The sequence below is a fragment of the Cheilinus undulatus genome, linkage group 3, assembly GCF_018320785.1.
Source record: "Cheilinus undulatus linkage group 3, ASM1832078v1, whole genome shotgun sequence".
NCBI lineage: Eukaryota > Metazoa > Chordata > Actinopteri > Labriformes > Labridae > Cheilinus > Cheilinus undulatus.
The window spans coordinates 1,417,453-1,439,165 of record NC_054867.1 but is presented as its reverse complement, the minus strand read 5'-3'; the positions used below and the strand labels follow the sequence as shown (position 1 = coordinate 1,439,165).

At 42.0% G+C, this 21,713-nt stretch overlaps 1 protein-coding gene across 5 annotated transcripts in view; it reads right to left on the bottom strand.

Annotated features, from left to right (window-relative positions):
- The window catches only part of LOC121505433 (E3 ubiquitin-protein ligase RNF123), a 252,243-nt gene that overhangs the window by 57,095 nt on the left and 173,435 nt on the right, over positions 1-21,713 (bottom strand). For all 5 annotated transcript variants that reach the window (XR_005991562.1, XM_041780775.1, XM_041780784.1 and 2 more), the window contains one exon: positions 11,865-12,088. Coding sequence is in view for 4 of the 5 variants with exons in the window: in XM_041780775.1 (XP_041636709.1) it covers positions 11,865-12,088 (224 nt within the window). In the remaining variant the exon portion in view is untranslated. The remainder of the gene's footprint in view (positions 1-11,864; positions 12,089-21,713) is intronic.

Below are 21,713 nucleotides of genomic sequence, written 5' to 3'. Positions count from 1 at the left end.
GAAACAAACAATGCATAATTATTAAATAAGACAGTGATTCACTTGAAACTAAAAAAATAAAACCCTGAAAAGCAGACGGACTGTCCAGAACCACGTCTGTCTTTAGGAAGATCTAACACTTCAACCTGATACGACTACATGTTATTGTATATTCACTGCTCAGTAAAATACAGGGAACAGAATCATCACAGTGTAACCCAGAGTCAGTCACACCTCCAGGATATCCACCTGTCCAGGTAGGAAGCAGCTCTGATGGTGAATCAGTCTCACCTGCTGGTGTTTAAATGGGACAGACAACAGGTGGAGAGGAGAGCCAATCAGCAAAGGTGGAGGCTGCAGACCGTCTCCCTCTCCTCATCCTCTCTGGAGGATTTTTGCTTACTTTGCATTTTTCCAGCTCCCACTAGTGGGAGCATGAAGCGGTATCTGCAGCCCACAGAAGATGCTCAGGTAGTGCAGCTCATCCAGGATGGCACATCCGTGCACACCATGGCGAGAAAGAGCGTGGAGGAGACACCAGGAGACAGACCAGGAGACGTGTAGGGGACCGTGGGAGGGCAACAACCCAGCAGCAGGACCGCTATCTGCTCCTCTGTGAAGGAGGAACAGGAGGAGTACTACCAGAGCCCTGAAAATGACCTCCAGCAGACCACTACTGTTCATGTTTCTACTCAGACTGTCAGAACCAGACTCCATGAGGGTGGGATGAGGACCTGACGTCCACATGTGGGGTCTGGTCTCACAGCCCAGCACCGTGCAGCCTGACTGGCATTGACCAGAGAACACCAGAACCGTCAGATTCTCCACTGGCGCCCTGTGCTCCTCACAGATGAGAGCAGGTTCACTCTGAGCACATGTGACAGACGTGAGAGAGTCTGGAGACGCCGCGGAGGACGCTCTGCTGCCTGCAACATCCTCCAGCATGACCGCTGTGGATCAGTGAAGGTCTGGGGAGGCATATCCTTGGAGGACTGCACAGACCTTCAGGTGCTAGCCAGAGGTACCCTGACTGTCATTAGGTACTGATGAGGTCCTCAGACCCATGGTCAGACCACATGCTGGTGCAGTCGGCCCCAGGTTCCTTCTGATGCGTTGATGCTCGGCCTCATGAGGCTGGAGCGTGTCAGCAGCTCCTGCATGATGAAGGCGTTGATGATATGGACTGGTCTGCCTGTTCCCCAGACCTGAATCCAATCCAGCACCTCTGGGACATCAGGTCTGGTTCTATCTACAGCCGCCATGTCACACCACATGGAGCTGACTGATGCCCTGATCCAGGTCTGGAAGAAGATCCCCAGGAGGCCATCTATTGTCTCACCAGGAGCATGCCAAGGTCTTTGGGGGTCCCTGGTCTTTGGGGGTCCCTGGTCTTTGGGGGTCCCTGGTCTTTGGTCTCACAGACTTAAAGGTTTGGAAAGCCCTGTGGTAGGGAGCAGTCCATGTTCCCATGTATAAAATCCCTGTGTTGTTTTAGGCAGTTAGGCCTTAAACACAAATTTATTATTTAAAAAGTTTTTGGTGGAATAAAAAGAACATAAAGGTTAAAGTCTGCACAGCTGAAACTGTTTTTATTTAAAATTATCCTAATAAATAATCTCTGACATCTATTAGGAGTCACTAATTCTTTTTACCTCACAGAGAGCATAAAAAAGTTTGTCTGACAAAGAGAGTAAAGCTCTGACTCTAGCTCCTAAATTATGTATCTAGAACATCCAGCTTTCACTTTTACTTTCCTACTAACTGAGTTAGCTTTAGCATTAGCATTAATGAAGAGTAATATTCTGAGAATGACTAAACGTATAATCCTTCACATTCCCCAAAGAACATATTAATATTAATCTGAATACTTTATAGCTCTGGGAGCCTCTGAGGCGGTAGAGAGGCCGTGAAAACAAAGGTGGCGCTCAGATCCTAGAATATGAGGAGAACATGGTCAGACTGTGGTCAGAGTCACAGCTGCTCGTCTCCTCTCTCTAACTTTAGCTCTGGTGGTCTGAACCAACTAACTCACACATGATGCAACGCTCCTGCAACCCTGTCAGGGATTAGTGCTCATCAGCAGAACCATCAGCTGATGGGAACCTCCACTCTGAACGACTGTGAGGTTTGACGACTGATGAAACGGAGCAGACAGAAACCCAGACTCAGATAAACCTGCTGGTGGCTGTAAACCTCTGTGACAGGGGTCATCAAGTACATCTGCACAAGGGCCGGATTCAGTCCTGACAGAGGTTCTGGGGGCCAGACTTTCAAATAAAAATTAAATCAATATTCTGGTCTGATTAACATATTATTGTAATAGTATTAGTAATTTTTTCAAATGCAGGACATTTTCAGGCGTTGCCAGTGAGATCTATCCCTGTTATCCATAACGCAGCACAAGCAGAAAGGCCTGACAGCAGAACTGGACCCTGAAAATCCCAGAGAATGAGGCCCTACACAGTTGTGATTTAGAACCAATATTAACCCACACTTTTAACCCTTTTTGATTCTTTTTGCATCTTTAACCTAATTTTGCTATTCTTCACTCTTTTAAACCACTGTTTGTGCATTTTTTATCCCCTTTGTGCCACTATTTTATCTTTTTTTGCCACTTTACCTCTATTTTTGCCAATTTTAACCCCTTTTTATTACTTTTTTGGACTACTTTTTAGTACTTACCCATTTTTGATACTTTTTGACCCTTTTTTCCTCTTTCACCTTTTTTTTTTGCTACATTTTAACCTCTTATTACCTCTTTTCTGAAAATTTTTTGTCCCTTTATGCCCCTCCACAACCTATTTTGCCACTTAATTACCCTTTTCTGCTACTCTTTATATTGTCTTTATATTGTATTGCTACTCTTTAATATTGACTAATAATGGCTGACAAAAATGGCTCTAAAATAATGGAATGTTAGGTCGTTTTAAAGCTATTTCAATATTTTAATATTTCGTGATCTTCTGGGGGCCGGACAGGAAGCTTTGGGGGGCCTGATATGACCTCAGGCTGCCAGCTGATGATCAGTGCTCTATGAGCTAGGTCAGTGTTTCACTGAGGGCTGATCCTCTCTGCAGGGTTTCTCCTATTTATTCAGAATCCTGGGACAGGACCTCCAGACCCCCTGACCTGATGGTACCAACAAAGAGACGGTACATTTACTAATACTTCATCCACTGACCATCAGGTTGTTGCAGAAGGAAAACTTGGCACATGTGTTGAGCCTGCCTTTCCTTTCTTTCAGTGTTGCTGACCATCATCTTGTTGATTTGGTATTGTATTGTACTGACTCTATTTCAAAAGTATATTTAGCACATGTAGGAAAAACACAAACAGTTCTCAGCCCTATTCTTCAGAATAACTATTAATGACTGTGCCAATTTAAATGAAAACTTATATTTTTTTAATCCTTTTCTTAAGTTGAATACCACTGGCATAGAGTCTAGTTTTGTTCTGGCTGTTGGTGATCCTCTCACCGTCAATGTTGGAACGCCTCTGATACTCTAGGATGAAGGAATATGACGGTACCACTGTTAAAAGCTGGTTTGCTGTACTTTAAAGTGTCAGTGATCCAGTCCTTTTCTTCTCACTATTATAGTCCTGATTCTCCTTTTGTCACATGTTCTTTAAACCTCCGGGTCCAGGAGCCAACACGGTCCTGATGCAGAGAAAAAGGGTAAACTAGAAGGACATATTTACCATTACTCTCTTTTAATGTCTTCATCAGTCATGAAGCTCATTGGCTAATTAAGCGTGAGCTGAAAATAGCACTAAGAAATATTCTTCCTCTCTTCCATTTCACGTTCTCTCTCCCTCTGCTCCATTTATTCATCTCCTCCTCATTCCCTCCTCCTCCTCTTCCCTTAACATTCACCCTCTCACTTGATGGCTTTCGATTTGTCTTTCCATTTTCTCCTCTATAACCCTCCACCCCGTCCCCTGCTGCAATCAGACAGATCCTGTTTCAGAGCAGGAGGGGAACGGCCCGGTCTAGGCTGGGATATTGGCTCGCTGGACGGCTGCCATGCTGGTCTGCAGAAAGAGATTACAATCACTACACCAGATATTGGGACGGACGAAGAAGAAGAGAAGGAGGTATAGAGCGTAGAGATCCACAAACTTATTCAGACGAACAGCTGATTTAAGCTGCTATTTATAAGGACATTGACTCATATTAAAGCCAGTTTGGAAGGTTATTTACAATAGATAAAGACTGATATTTAGAGCTAAGGCTGACAACCAGCATTGGCCAATATTTAAGGCCAATTTTAACCTCTATTACAGTTGATTTAGGCTGATATTTCCAGACAATATATACTAAAGTTAACAGCCAAGCTAGGTTGATAACAACAGTGGATATAGGCCGATATTTAAAGCCCTTTAAACCCTGACAATGGATGCAGCGGATATTGGCCAGCGGATACAGGCTGATATTTACAGCTAATATCGACTGTTATTTACAGCTAAAATAGACAGATATTTACAGCTAACATAGACTGATATTTACAGCTAACATAGACTGATATTTACAGCTAACATAGACTGATATTTACAGCTAACATAGACTGATATTTACAGCTAATATAGACTGATATTTACAGCTAACATAGACTGATATTTACAGCTAACATAGACTGATATTTACAGCTAACATAGACTGATATTTACAGCTGATACAGACTGATATTTACAGCTAATATAGACTGATATTTACAGCTGATACAGACTGATATTTACAGCTAATATAGACTGATATTTACAGCTGATACAGACTGATATTTACAGCTAATATAGACTGATATTTACAGCTAATATAGACTGATATTTACAGCTAACATAGACTGATATTTACAGCTAACATAGACTGATATTTACAGCTAACATAGACTGATATTTACAGCTAACATAGACTGATATTTACAGCTGATACAGACTGATATTTACAGCTAATATAGACTGATATTTACAGCTAACATAGACTGATATTTACAGCTAATATAGACTGATATTTACAGCTAACATAGACTGATATTTACAGCTAACATAGACTGATATTTACAGCTAATATAGACTGATATTTACAGCTAATATAGACTGATATTTACAGCTAATATAGACTGATATTTACAGCTAACATAGACTGATATTTACAGCTAACATAGACTGATATTTACAGCTAATATAGACTGATATTTACAGCTAATATAGACTGATATTTACAGCTAATATAGACTGATATTTACAGCTAATATAGACTGATATTAAAGGCTAGCATAGACTGATATTTACAGGTAATATAGACTGATTTTTAAAGCTAATATAGACTGATATTTACAGCTTATATAGACTGATATTTTCGGCTAGCATAGACTGATATTTACAGGTAATATAGACTGATATTTACAGCTAATATAGACTGATATTAAAGGCTAGCATAGACTGATATTTACAGGTAATATAGACTGATTTTTAAAGCTAATATAGACCGACATTTACAGCTTATACAGGGTGATATATACAGATGATATAGACTGATATTTACAGCCAACATAGACTGATATTTACAGCTAATATAGACTGATATTTACAGCCGTTATAGACTAATATTTACAGCTAATATAGAATAATATTTAAGGCTGATGTAGACTGATATTTACAGCTAACATAGACTGATATTTACAGCTAATATAGACTGATATCTACAGCCAATATAGACTGATATCTACAGCTGATATAGACTGATATTTACAGCTAATATAGACTGATACTTACAGCTAATATAGACCGACATTTAGAGCTAATACAGGGTGATATTTACAGCTGATATGGACTGATATCTACAGCTGATACAGACCGATTTTTACAGCTAATATGGACTGATATCTACAGCTAATATAGACTGATATTTACAGCTAATATAGACGGACATTTACAGCTAACATAGACTGATATTTACAGCTGATATAGACTGATATCTACAGCTAATATAGACTGATATTTAAGGCTGATGTAGACTGATATTTACAGCTAATATAGACTGATATTTACAGCTGATATAGACTGATATTTACAGCTAACATAGACTGATATTTACAGCTAATATAGACTGATATTTACAGCTAATATAGGCTGATATTTACAGCTGATATAGACTGATATTTAAGGCTGATGTAGACTGATATTTACAGCTAATATAGACTGATATTTACAGCTAATATAGACTGATATTTAAGGCTGATGTAGACTGATATTTACAGCTAATATAGACTGATATTTACAGCTGATATAGACTGATATTTACAGCTGATATAGACTGATATTTACAGCTGATATAGACTGATATTTAAGGCTGATGTAGACTGATATTTACAGCTAATATAGACTGATATTTACAGCTAATATAGACTGATATTTACAGCTGATATAGACTGATATTTACAGCTAATATAGACTGATATTTACAGCTGATATAGACTGATATTTAAGGCTGATGTAGACTGATATTTACAGCTAATATAGGCTGATATTTACAGCTGATATAGACTGATATTTAAGGCTGATGTAGACTGATATTTACAGCTAATATAGACTGATATTTAAGGCTGATGTAGACTGATATTTACAGCTAATATAGACTGATATTTACAGCAGATTTTAGCCTTCATTTGCAGACTATTTCAGTGGATATTTACAGTCAATACAGTCTGATATTTGTAGCTTGTTTAGGCTGGTATTTACAGTCAATATAGGCCAATATATTTATTTGATATGGTAAGAAATTTAAGACTAATTTAAGCCAATATTCACAGTGAATACAAGCTGATTTTTACAGCCAATGCTTATGGCTTATGTAGGAAATATTTACAGCTAATTTAGGCTGATATTTACTGTTGATACAGGCTGATATAAACCCCAATGAAAGCCAGTATTTACTGCTGATATTGTCTGATATTTACATCCAATAAAGACGAATGTTTGCAGCCAATTTAGGCCTTTATTTGCAGACAATATCAGCTGACACCTACAGTCAATAAATGTCAATATTGTCAGTTGATCTCTGAAGATATTTAGGGCTGATTTCAGCTATTTTTTTTACTGCTGATTAATGTTATTTACAGACAATTTAAGCCAATGTTTACAACATTTCAAGTTGATTTTTAAAGCTTATTTTGGCTGATATTTACATTTAAATAGACCAACATTTTCAGTTGATACAGGAAGATATTTACAGTCAATTTAGGCTGACATTTACTGGGGATACAGGCTAATATATATCACCAATTTATGCAAATATTTTCAGCTGATATTGGAGGAAACTTACATCCACAACAGGATTATATTAACAGTTGATTTAGAGTCTATGTCTAGAGTTTATATTTCAGGATATTTACAGCTAATACAGTCTGTTACTAACAGCCGATATATCAGTCAGAAATATCACCATACATTTTCATATCTGCTGAAAAAACAGTGACAGATAATGTGTAGTTCAGGGGTGTCCAAACAACAGCCCGAGAGCCAAATACACAACACATTCAATATAAATACATAAATATTAGAACATGAAGCTTTCGAGTGGCTGTACTGCATTACTTCATTTTAACACCAGGTGGTGCTGCTGTATTACTTCTGCAAACAAACATTTTGACCAGAAAAACATGTTTTTTAAACTAAATAGTATTTTAAACATATTTACACCCAACCTGCATCCTGATAATAAAGACTGAAGGATGACAGCAGCATGAATGGCTCTCATTTTCTCCTCTGTCTGAAGCTCTGATTTCTGATCACATTACTACATCTTCATCACCAACGCTCCTATTAAGTAAACAGTCAGTTAATAAGGCATGGCTATTTACATCCATGCATTAGTGGATCTGTTTATGCATTCCCAGATAGTTCAGCAGCTCCACATGTTCCTGTCTCCATACATCCTCTGCATGTATTAGGAGTGTTTTTTAGACGTGCATTGTTTTGCAGCCTTTTAAGAATGAGTATGCGTGTGCAGCAGCAGCATCTGTACGTGTATAAAGGTCATCTGTGTTCCCACGCTGCACACGTCCATTTATTAACACCACCCTCCCACTCTTCTAGTCCTGTGGGTCAGACGGAGGACGACGGTTACGCTCTTATTAGCCACTGTTGGCTCCTGTTTCTCTGGCGTTCAGCTTGTTCATATCTGAAATAACCACCATAAATCATTCTTTATTGCTCTGTAATATTTTAGTCTTTCTTTAGTTTGACAGAAAAGCTGAGAGCCACTAGATGTTAGGAATGAAAATCTCCATCCTTAATTACAGACATCCTTAAAATGTTCCAGAGTGAAAAAAAAACCTCCATAAATATTTTCTGTGCATAAGAACAATCAGTATCTCTACCTCTGACCAAAGACGACACCTACAGCCGCTCAGTGTGCAGATTTGTGTGTGCATCTTCTCTTTATTAGTAGGTTTATTTGGTTTAATCTGTCATCATGTTAACTTTGTAAAAAAGTGAATAAATGACACGTGGATGAGAGAAAGACAGAAAACAGTCGCATTCTCTTCCCCATCTCTGCCCTCTCTCTCTCTCTCTAGCTTTCCAAAGAAGTGCTGTGCATCTTCTACAGCTGAGAATCTCATCCATAATACATTCAAGGCTTCAGGGACTTGAGTGCTTGGAACCAACACACACATTAAGACAAACCACACACTCACAAACCAACAAATCCTTGAAAATAAGTCGAGAGAAAGGATTCCTGACATCATGTCAGAAATCGACTGCCGTCAAAGAAACGCACTCATGTCCCCCACACGTGGTCAGGCTCATGTGGAGATCTGGTGGCTGCAGCTCCTGTGTTTTTCTGCTGGCGGTGAGGGAAACTAAAGGAAAACCATAAAGTCTGTAAAGTAGATTTTCACTTCCATGCTGTAGTCATGAAGAAAGAACAGATCATTTCTGTTCAGGGTTCATCTCTGCGTTCAGTTGTAGAACAGCTGACGTGCTGGTGGCCACGCTGCACGGAACAAATCGTATGAAGTCAAAAAGCATGCACACAAATAAACCAGAGAGGATTTAGGAGAGCTGCAAGCGCAAATCAAACACCCATGCACACGTAATTTATTCCTCAGTGCTCTGCCTTCATGCAACATTTTGCATTTTTGCAGCCTGAGAGAAGAAAACTGTGTTTTGTGTACATTCAGTCATACCCCATGTATGATCATTCATCACATCCAATTATCACACAGGAGGTGGACAGCATGACTGTGCCCGCCTACTTACTGATAACAGTGAGAAGTTTTCAACCAATGAGATCAAGGAGCACAGTCACACATGCAGCATGGTTCTATGCAAGCCATGACAGGAAGTGGTTTCCTCTCAGGCTGCAAAGATGCACGCTAAAGCAGAGAGATGCTGAATGCAAGAGCAGATTAGGCCCACCATTTGATTTAGGCCCACAGCATGCCCATTCATCTTATTTGTGTTCAAACATCTTGTCTGAATGACTGCAGATCACTGATCTAAGTACATGACAAACTAGAAAAGCACTCGCAGACCTCCGCCATTAGCCCTATCTCCCAATAGTACAGAATCCTTTAAAAAATTCCTGGATCCAGACGAGGATAACACCCAAATACTAATCAGTTCTTCCTTATGCCATTTCTGACATTTCCTGAAAATTTCATCAAAATTCGTCCAGAACCTGATGAGTTATGTTGCTAACAAACAAACAAACTAACAAACCCTGCCGATCACATAACCTCCTTGGCAGAGGTAATGAATTAACCCCGACAGTGCCTGTGGAGTGGCAGACCGGAAAGGTGGTCCCCATTTTTAAAAAGGGGACCAGAAAGTGTGTTCGAATTATCGAAGCTGAGCCGAGAGACAAAGCTCTCAATTTACCGGTCAGTCTACCTCCCCACCCTCACCTCTGGTCATGGACTCTGGGTAATGACCAAAAGATGAGATCACGGATACAAACGCCCGGAATAAGTTCACTCCAGAGGGTGGCTGGGCTCCGCCTCAGAGATAGGGTGAGAAGCTCAGACATCCGGAGGGAGCTAGGAGCAGAGTCACGACTCCTTCACATCGAAAGGAACCAGTTGAGGTGGTTCGGGCATCTGATCAGGGTGCCTCCTGGCCGCTTTCCCTGAGGAAGTATTCTGGGCACGTCTAGCTGGGAGGAGACCTCTTTACACAGCGTCCTAACTTTTCTGGAGTTTAGGCTTGCAGATAAACTACGAACAGCTAAAGTGAGAAATAAGAATAAGTGGATAATCTGCTGAAACTGCTGGATATTTGTCTGCTTTGGTTCTTCTACCTCTCAGCTCTGCTGTGATCTCTGGTTGAACATTTCTACAGTCTATGTAGTTTCAGAAATACAGACTTTAGAAACAGAAGCTACCCGAGGATGGCTGCAGAGCACTGAGGTAATGCTGTCCCTGCTGTAATAACTGATTGTACTCTAATATCTGGAATCTGAGCTTTATTTACACGTTCTTTTATATTTTAAAGCTGGATCTGGGGATTAGAGCAGGATCAGTCCACCCTGACCTCCACAGACAGAGCAAATCCTTTCACATGATGCAAGCCAAGGTGGTCATGGAAACGGCTTGTGTTTCCAGGGCAACAGAGGAGGATAGTGGTGGTGACCAGGCCATCCCCCATGGCGACAGCTCCAGGACTGACGGCCTTATCGGTGTTTTTCTATCGGCTGCATGTTTAAACAGAATCATTGACGGGGCGCTATGGTAACACACAGATAAAGTACGGCTGTAATGTTTGTGGAAATAAACGTATTTATGTGTCAGAGAGCATCACACAGTCTCCACAATGACCTGATGGAGGTTTCTGTGTCGTATGTTTCCCTCCATCTCCGTCTCAACTCGTCTCTTCACTGCTTCCCTCCGCTCTGTCTGTCAGGCTCTGACTGAAGGATCTCTGCTCTCCATCTCTCTACCTTTCCCACTAAACCAATGCCAGGGCTGATGGGAACCAGAGCTAAATTTAGCACCAGTTCTTAGTTTCCATAGTCAGAGCAGTGGTGGACTCAGGATGTTTGAGGGCCAGGGGCCAAAATGATGAAAAGGGCCCTTAATAATGAGGTGGGGTTAGGATTTAACATTCTAACTGTGTGATTACACCTACTGCACCTCTGTGATGAGAGTTATGAACTTGACAGCCATTTATTCCTTTGCCCCACTAAAGCAGCCCCCTGGAGGGAACTTCATGATCTAATATGCAGCATAGGGGTGTCCAAAAAGGGCACTTTAGCCGTGCTCTTACAACATGAAGATACCAAAAGGGAAAACTGTCCCTGCTGCTCCTCACCAGTGAGTCAAAGATCTGCTCTGAGTGGTCTAGCCCTTGGGCCAGTATGAAAGTACAGCATTGTCTCCAGTCTGCTCCGTCCCCTCAACAAGAACCAGGAACACCCGACAACAGCCAGAGACCCAGACCCAGAGTGCGCTCCTGCCTGCAGCCGGCCTCCTGACCGGCTGTCGGTATGATGCAAAAAAAGCCGAAGGCAGGACGCCTTCTTCGTTCAGACGTGTCGAGAGGAACGCAGAAGAAGAAGAAGAAGCCTGCATAGTCAGGTTGGTGGGACAGATTTGGAAATGTAATGGTCACTGCAGAAGATCGGCGAGGGTTAGGGTCGGGGTTAGGGTTAGGGGGTGTGTCATGCTGGTGTCTGAATGTACTATCTCATCCTCACAGCGAAGGACAGACATGGTGTGATCTCTACAGGTTTTCTTTTTTCGGTTAAGATTCTAGTTTTGGTTTCTTGCTTTTTTTTTGGAAGAACAGCTAAAGAGAGACAGGAAGCTTCAACTTCAACAACCAGCGCTGACTCGGATGACATCACTTGAGGATGCTCGTCAGACGTTATTCAGAGTTTGACTCACATGCGTGCAGGGAGAAGTGTTTGCGTTCTGTAGATCCCTGGTTTCCAGCCGCTGACGGGATAGGTGAGGCTACGGTCGACCCGAACGAACCGATGACCGGACGAGCGGTGGTGGTGACAACGGCCGAAGAGCTGGACGAGTCCCCGCCCTCTCCTAACAGGTGCTGGATGGAGTGGAGCTGGAAGCAGGGGTCGGAGAGAAGGACGGAAGCAGCCCGGGAAACCCTGGAGGGAGAGGAGAAAAGAAGTCATCAGAAGAGGCGGCGCTGCTATAAGAGAAATGTTTTTATAAAGAAACCAGGCTGAAAATTGTGGCGACGGCCCTGACTTAACCCCGGTTACTGGAAATTCACTGGTGCACCACTTAAAGATCAGTAACGACAAAGAGGCAGAACTGATGCTCAACTTCCAGGTCAAAGCCTGACATGGAGGCTGTGGAGCATGCTCAGAACACCTCATCCAGGTGGAAACAAGCGAGAGTGAATCTATCTCCAGCCACATGTTCGAGGTATGGTAGGAATGTATTCTCGTCATATTTAAATGGACTTTAAAAGCTTTAGTCAGACTAATTTCTGCCTGTAATGGTGCAGACTGGAGCAGCAGGTCAAAGGCTTCAATCATCTCTGTTTCACACTCAGCAGCAGAAACGTGACGCAGGCGTGGACAGCCACATGTCCGAGCATGCTGTGGAGTTTGAAGAAACTCATCTTTTTCCCTCTCCTTTAACAGGTTCACAGTATCACTCTGTCTCACACCACACAGTGATACAGCACCTGATCTTTCACTCCTGCCCTCCATCTATCCATCTCTATCTGTCTCTTCTTGTTCTGACATTTGAGAAAATTACCGCCCTCTCTGCTCCCCTTGCTGCTGCCGATCCATCCGGCGCTCAATCACTGCTGTTCTTACTAATCAAACTCCCCTCCTCTCCCCTGCAGTGACACTCCATCCAACCTCTCTGCATCAATCTTTCATGGCGGGGCTTTCCAAGAGACCCGACTCCCACGCTCCCTCTCCCTCTCTTTTGTCTGATACTGTACTCGCCGCTCTCACTCACTCTCTATTTCTGGACTCTTCTCAGTGCCAGCCTGCTGTCAAGCAGGCAGCGCTGTGGTGGCGTCCTGGTAGGAGAGTAAACTGAGGAAAACGCACTACATGATGTTTTTACTGCATTTTTATACCCTCTAAATTTATCTGACAACTGCAGCTTCCAGCATCGTTAAAGATTTGGAAATAGTTTTAAAAATGGTGTTGCCTTAAAGATTTAACCATGCAGGGGTTTATAATGTAGTTAAAGGCCTTACATTTCATTTACTGCAGCAGTAAAAGGAGACTTTATCTGCAGTCAGACCGGAGCTCTGCAGGTGCAGCTCATGAAAAAATCATTTAAAACCACGTAAGACTTTACCTAAAGCGTGGGAGATAGCATTAAAAAAATCATTACAGTACAATATAAGGCACGCATACATTACAGCTGCAAATGCTAAACATGTTTTATTGGTGTTGGCTTTAATGACTGAGACTAAGCTGGGAGAGGGACATCATAGAATCTATAATCTATAATCCATAATCCATACTGCCATATTTGGACTCAGCAGGGATCCATACTGTTTCCTGGACTGCTGACACTGACATGTGACCACAAATCAGGTTTCCTGACATGTACCTGATTAAACAACACAAAGCAGAGCCTGAAGGCTCACATCAGCCTCCGTCAGTGACAGACGTGACGATGAGCTAATGCAGTGTGGATTTACGTTTATTCTAATCAGTGATGGCCTCAAAATAAAACCAGCATACCCCAAAAGCTAGTCCTATTATGACTGCTGCTAGCTCCATGTGTAACTAAAGATTCATGAATTTTGGTAAAAATTGGATAAAAGATGTTGAAACTCTAAAATTGACCAGTGTAATTCAGACGGAGACATAGAGAGCCTGTGTTTGATGTGACAGTGTTTTAGTGTTTGTGCAGAGATGTCTGAATAATTGAAGGTAAAAATGTGACTCTAGTTTAGCTCAGTTTTGTCAGCCTGCACATACGGAGGCACACACAGGTGTGTGAGAGAGGAGCAGCGTGTGATGTGACTGTAGAAGGAGCTAACAGCACGCTTTGATGTTGAGCTGAAGGCTGCAGAAAAAAACAACACATGAGGTATGTTACACACTCACCTACACCCCCCCACACACACACACAAAAACACACACACACACGCTGGTAGGCAGAATGTCTGTGCCCACCCACCATCTCCTTCAGCTCCACACTGAGGATCTGCCACAGACAAACAGGACTAACAGCTCCTAAACTAACATGTTTACTACAGGAACATCTCAGAAAATCAGAATATCATGAAAAAGTTCTTTATTTTTTTGTCCCTCTTTTGTGAAAGGTAAACCCATATATTATATAGACTCATTACACATAGAGTAAAATATTTCAAGCCTTTATTTCTTGAAATGTTGATGATTATGGCTTACAGATAAGAAAACCCAAAATTCAGTGTCTCAAAAAATTAGAATATTCCATAAGATCAATAAAAAAAGAGATGCTTTAAACAGAAATGTCAGGCTTCTGAAAAGTCTGTTCATTTCTATGCATCAATACTTGGTTGGACCTCCTTTTGCATGAATTACTGCATCAATGTGGCGTGGCATGGAGGCGATCAGCCTGTGGCACTGCTCAGGTGTAATGAAGCCCAGGTTGCTTTGATAGCAGCCTTCAGGTCATCTGCATTGTTGGGTCTGGTGTCTCTCATCTTCCATAGATTCTCTATGGGGTTCAGGTCAAAATCACAGTAACTCCATGGTCACTGAAGCAGCTTTTGGTACGTTTGGCAGTGTGGGCAGGTGCCAAGTCCTGCTGGAAAATGAAATCAGCATCTCCATGGTGCTTGTCAGCAGAAGGAAGCATGAAGGTCTCTAAAATGTCCTGGTAGATGGCTGCGCTGACTGTGGACTTCAGAAAAAACAGTGGACCAACACCAGCAGATGCCATGGCAGCCCGAATCATCACTGACTGTGGAAACTTCACACTGGACTTCAAGCACCAGGATTCTGGTCCTCTCCACTCTTCCTCCAAACTCTGGGACCTAAAAGAGTGGAGAGCCATGCCGCACTGATGCAGTAATTCATGCAAAAGGAGGCCCAACCTAGTATTGATGCATCGAAATCAACATACTTTTCAGAAGCCTGACATTTCTGTTTAAAACATCCTTTTTTATTGATCTTATGTGTATTATAGTTTTTTGAGACACTGAATTTTGGATTTTCTTATCTGTAAGTCAAAATCATCAACATTTCATGAAATAAAGGCTTGAAATATTTCACTCTATGTGTAACAGGTCTATATAACATATGGGGTTCACTTTCAGAAAAGAGTGACAAAAAATATTGAACTTTCTTGTGATATTCTAATTTTTTGAGATGTACCTGTAATGTCACCAAACATGCAGAAAAAAACAAACTGGAGAGTTTATAGAAAGCATGATTAAATCTGGTTATATTCTGTTTAACATCAAATAAAGACAAGGGATCAGTGTTGCGTCATTAAACCTGAGATCGTCTAATGACCAATAATCTTTATATCTCTGGGGACAGAGGGAGTTTTTACACAGCGTCCCAACTGTTTTGGAGTTTGGGTATACACATTCTGTTTGTTTAACTGCCGCCATTCTATCCATCCAGGATACCTGGAGAGTTCTCCAGAGCTTTCACACATTCCCAAAAATATTCAATATACACACAAGGACAAAATAGCTGGTACACCTCCATTAAAAAAAGAAACCCCACAATGGTCACTGAAATAACTGTAGACTGACTAAAGTAATAATAAATAAAAAAATCAACACAAGAAAATCAGACGCTGCTGTTGAATTGTGGTTCAACAGAATCATTTTAAAACAAACTAATGGAGCTGGCCGGGATCCTCTAACTTTATATTTTGGTGATGACCTTTGGAGGCGATCGCTGCAATCAAACAATTTTCTGTAACTTTAGGACCGACCACACACTAGATGACTTTTTTTGTCTGAAATGGTTTTAAAACCGTAGGAGACCACAGACTTCAGGACAGTTTTCCAAAGATGTTTCATCTTTAATCCTCTAAACGCACATACTAGATGACTCAGCCAGACTGTCAGATCACTGGAGATCACACACCTGCTGACCTGCCTACGACCTCGCATGATCATGTGACTTCAGAAAAAAACAAAAACCACTGATGTCTGTCGATACTGCTGTGCAGCAAAAATCATAAAACAAGAGAAAGACATGTTTAACATGTCCCTATGGACACACCTGAGTTTAACATGTCCCAATGGACACACCTGAGTTTAACATGTCCCTATGGACACACCTGAGTTTAACATGTCCCAATGGACACACCTGAGTTTAACATGTCCCTATGGACACACCTGAGTTTAACATGTCCCTATGGACACACCTGAGTTTAACATGTCCCTATGGACACACCTGAGTTTAACATGTCCCTATGGACACACCTGAGTTTAACATGTCCCTATGGACACACCTGAGTTTAACATGTCCCAATGGACACACCTGAGTTTAACATGTCCCTATGGACACACCTGAGTTTAACATGTCCCTATGGTCACACCTGAGTTTAACATGTCCCTATGGACACACCTGAGTTTAACATGTCCCTATGGACACACCTGAGTTTAACATGTCCCTATGGACACACCTGAGTTTAACATGTCCCTATGGACACACCTGAGTTTAACATGTCTCTATGGTCACACCTGAGTTTAACATGTCCCTATGGACACACCTGAGTTTAACATGTCCCTATGGACACACCTGAGTTTAACATGTCCCTATGGACACACCTGAGTTTAGTATGTCCCTATGGACACACCTGAGTTTAACATGTCTCTATGGTCACACCTGAGTTTAACATGTCCCTATGGACACACCTGAGTTTAACATGTCCCTATGGACACACCTGGGTTTAACATGTCCCTATGGACACACCTGGGTTTAACATGTCCCTATGGACACACCTGAGTTTAACATGTCCCTATGGACACACCTGAGTTTAACATGTCCCTATGGACACACCTGAGTTTAACATGTCCCTATGGACACACCTGAGTTTAACATGTCCCTATGGACACACCTGAGTTTAGTATGTCCCTATGGACACACCTGAGTTTAACATGTCTCTATGGTCACACCTGAGTTTAACATGTCCCTATGGACACACCTGAGTTTAACATGTCCCTATGGACACACCTGGGTTTAACATGTCTCTATGGACACACCTGAGTTTAACATGTCCCTATGGACACACCTGAGTTTAACATGTCCCTATGGACACACCTGAGTTTAACATGTCCCTATGGACACACCTGAGTTAAACATGTCCCTATGGACACACCTGAGTTTAACATGTCCCTATGGACACACCTGAGTTTAACATGTCCCTATGGACACACCTGAGTTTAACATGTCCCTATGGACACACCTGAGTTTAACATGTCCCTATGGACACACCTGAGTTTAACATGTCTCTATGGACACACCTGAGTTTAACATGTCCCTATGGACACACCTGAGTTTAACAACTCCTTCTGACCCTCAGATCAGTGAATTTTTCTCCAGCCAGTATGACTGGCATATTCCTGAACACCTGGATGTCTGCAGCACACAGGTATCAGTTCACCTTTAGGAGTCTGGACTAAATAACTCAGTGGTCTTTGATCAAAGGGGCATAAAGGTCTGGGGTCTTGTTCTTACATGATCCTGAACAAGTCTGACAAAGAGCGGCTAACTCAGAGCTAATGCTAGCTTTACCAGCTAAGGCCAGATCATTATGAGAATGGCCTTGTGGGAGTTTTTCCACATTCACTGATGTTTTTATTTCCACTCCAGAGTTGCAATTTCAGCAAAGATAGTGTGCTGCCCCATTCAGTTTTTATCATTGTAGATAAAACAGTAGTGGACACCGCGTTCCACATTATTATGCAAATGATATTTTTCTCTGATTTTCCTAAATATTAATGCAAATGACAGAATATTTTTCAAGTCATCAGCCATCAGAGCATAATTCAAATGTTTTTGAACAAACTTCATAATGACAAAAATTATTTAAAAAAACAACCTCAGAATGCACTGTTCCACATTATTCAGCACAACAGCTTTTTAAAACATTTTATAGGTTGTAAAAAACTGAAAATGGTCATTTGTAGAAATTGCAGCATCAGTGGGTCATATTTACTGAAATCAAAACTATTTCAATCAAAAACATCTGAACAGGACAAGTTCCATGTTAACATAGGAGCCCTTCTCTGATATCACCTTTACTATTCTTCATCCATTGAACTTGTGAGTTTTTGGAGAGTTTCTGCTTGAATTTCTTTGCAGGATGTCAGAATATCCTCCCAGAGCTGCTGTTTTGATGTGAACTGCCTCCCACCCTCATAGATCTTTAGCTTGAGGATACTCCTAAGGTTCCTCCTAAGGTCATTTTCACACCTTCAGGGACCCTAAAGGGGCCTATCAGCTCTCTCCTCATGATTCCGGCCCAAACATGACTCCGCCCCCTCCTTGTTGACGTCCCGGCCTCATTGGGACATGGTGGCCATCCACCAACCATCCACTACTCCTCCATCTGGACCATCCAGGGTTGCACGGCACTCATCAGTCAACAAGACTGTTTGAAAATGAGTCTTCATGTTTTTCTGGGCCCACTGCAACCGTTTCTGCTTGTGAGCATTGGTTAGGGGGGGCTGAATAGTAGGTTTATACACGACTGCAAGCCTCTGGAGGATCCTACACCTTGAGGTTGGTGGGACTCCAGAGGCATCAGCAGCTTCAAATACCTGTTTGCAGCTTTGTAATGGCATTTGAGCATCTGCTCTCTTAATCTGATGTGTTTGTCCGTCAGAAACCTTCCTCATTATGCCTTTATCTGCAGGAACCCGTCTGTGCTCTGAATCAGCCACAAATTTCTTCACAGTACGATGATCACGCTTAATTTTTCCTGAAATATCGAATGTTTTCATTCCTTGTCCAAGGCATTACACTATTTGACACTTTTCAGCAGCAGAGATCCTTTTTCTTTCCCATGTTGCTGAAACCTGTGGCCTGCTTAATAATGTGGAACATGTGGAAAAGTGCAGTTTGAGGTTTTTATTTTTTTAAAAATAATAGTTATCATTATGAAGTTTGTTCAAAAACATTTGAATTATACTCTAACCGTTGATGACTTGAAAAATATTATGACTGTCATTTGCATTGATATTTAGAAAATCAGAGAAAAACGTCGTTTGCATAATAATGTGGAACGCGGTGTAGTTGTACCAGGTTCTACGTGTTCCAGCCTTAAAGACTACCTAACAGGATACCTGTTTTATAGTAATGTCCACCTGTCAGCATGCTCTTTGTTCCAGACTGTTCTCTGCTCCTCAGCTGCTGATAGGTCATCTGTGTCAGTCACTGAGGGAGACCCAGGAGAAAACGTGATGACATTTTCCAGTCAAATCTCCTCTGACCTTATCATTACAGCTGCCATGACACTTCACACAGAGCTGTCCCTGCTCCTCATCCGTCCTCACATGTATTACCTTCACCTCTGCACCTTCTCTCACTGGTTTCCAATAATTCAACATGAAAGTGACCATCAGGCCGATTTCATTAAAACAAAGGGACCACGGAGCAGGGAGAGCCGAGGAGGAGATCTCATGGTAGAGATGATGGAGACGAGCAGAGTGATTCACGGCGTATGGGCTCTGAAATGTCATCGAGCGTGTCTCTGTTGAAAGCCCGCTTCAAGTCAACGCGCGCCCGTTGTGTTCACTCTTTAATTATACACCAACAAAAGGGCAAAGCGCTTAGACTGACAGGGAAAATCACACAAGACGGGAGAGAAGGACAGGAACATGAATGGGAAATGAAGAACAGCAGAGGAGAATAAACTACTGGGAACGCTCCAAGAGGAGACAAAAGAGTCGTCTGCTCTGAGGACGCCGCGGTCAGCAGACGCTCTGATTAATGAGGTGATGAATGAGTGCCTGAGGAAAACTACGGTCAAAATTAACACACATAGAGCAATCAGCGCTCCATACTCATTATGAAACACTCAGAGTAAAATACAGGTTTTTCTAAAGAGGTTTGTGACTCCAGAGCTGTTAAGTCTGCTTTAAACAAATTCTGGTCCGTTGTCCCGGATAGTCCGGTTCATTTGGAGTGGTCTGAAAGCTCACATGAACCCTGGTACAGACCAAACAAGCGGACTCTGGTCTGCTTAAAAACAGGGGTCTCAGTTCGCTTCCAAACAAACCCTGGTGTGGTTTATTTTAGGTGTGAGAGCAAAGCGGACCAACCTGTGAACCAAAGGCAGGAAGTGGCATAAAGTGTAAAGATTTATGGATTTATGTGTGATTTGATACACTCAAATGCGTGGCGTCTGTGTAGCCATAGCAACATGTTGTCGTCTCTCACTGGCTCACTTTTTACCTCAGTGCTGATTTATTTGTCTCATGTAAAGAACGACATGCTGGACAGCTCGCCGCCTCGTTGGCTGCTCGTAACGCCCCAACGCAACAGCAGAAACCCTGACACAGCATAAATTCAGTGTTTTTTCATTGTTTATGTGGAAGAAAAGACTGGCAGAAGGAGATGGATTTCCTCCTCTACGTCTCATTTTCTTCTTCACATCCTCTTTTTTTGGGATGACAGCGCTGCAAAACTACGGTTTGGTTCGTTTGACCGAGGCTATAATGTGAATGTGAACCAAACCACAGGAAACATAACCTTGCAAAGCAGATGGATACGCCCATTTCCTTTTTTTCACTGGTGAATCCATCTTCAAGCTCCGTCTGAACCGTTTGGGCCCGGTTAGAAAATGACAGGACCAATCAGGAACGAGGGGAAGTATTTTCAGGTGTGGCGGAGCCGTGACGTAAACAAACAGCAACAAGAGGCCGGTGAAATTATGGCGGAAGAGATTAGTGTGGATGCTGCTAAAGCGCCAATTTTATCAGAACTTGATGACATTTCTTCGTTAAAAGAAGAACAAAGAACAGCAGTGAGTTGTTTTCTTTTCTGACATCACCAGTCCACATATTAGCCCCGCCCACATTAAACCCAGCCAGGAAAGAGGTGAAAAACTTTTTAGCAGTTTAAGTCCAGAATTCAGTCACATGTAGATCTCAGTGTTTTCACATTTACAGCAGCCAGATTCACACATCTCTAGAGTGTTAGGGCACAAACTCTGGATTTGACTTTACAGGGTCTTTAACTAGAGATGAACATTGCTACAATCTGGCACATTTACATGTTTATGTCAATTAATGTGCATTGTCTCATGCTACAAATAAATAAATAAAATAAATAAATAAAATAAACAGGATTAGTCAGCTCCACAAGGAGATTTCAGATCCTGGTGAGTCTGCAGCAGCATTATGAGCCTGTTTAAATACCATGTGGTAATCCTGGAAACAGTCTGATATCTGATAGTTCAGACTGACACAGAGGTGGTCTGGGAGGTCTTCATCAGGGCTGGATTAGTCATGTAGACTGGACAGGTACTGGCTCACATTAAAGGCCGGCCCGTCAGCTGAAGTGAACTGCTGTATTCTGCTCGTGAACAAAAGCATGGCTTCATTTATGTCTGCCTCTCCTGGAGTGACAGGAAGTGTGGCTCTTTCAGAGATCTGCAGCAGGTGTCTGTTGGTTTCATTCACAAAAATGTTCATTGATGACTTGACTGGAATAGGACAGGCAAAACATAGATTTGTGATAATCTAAACTCTGACCGAAAGTCAGAGCAGTTTACCTCACAGAGACAAGAGGAGACTAAAATGTTGGTGCTGGACTGACAGACATTTAA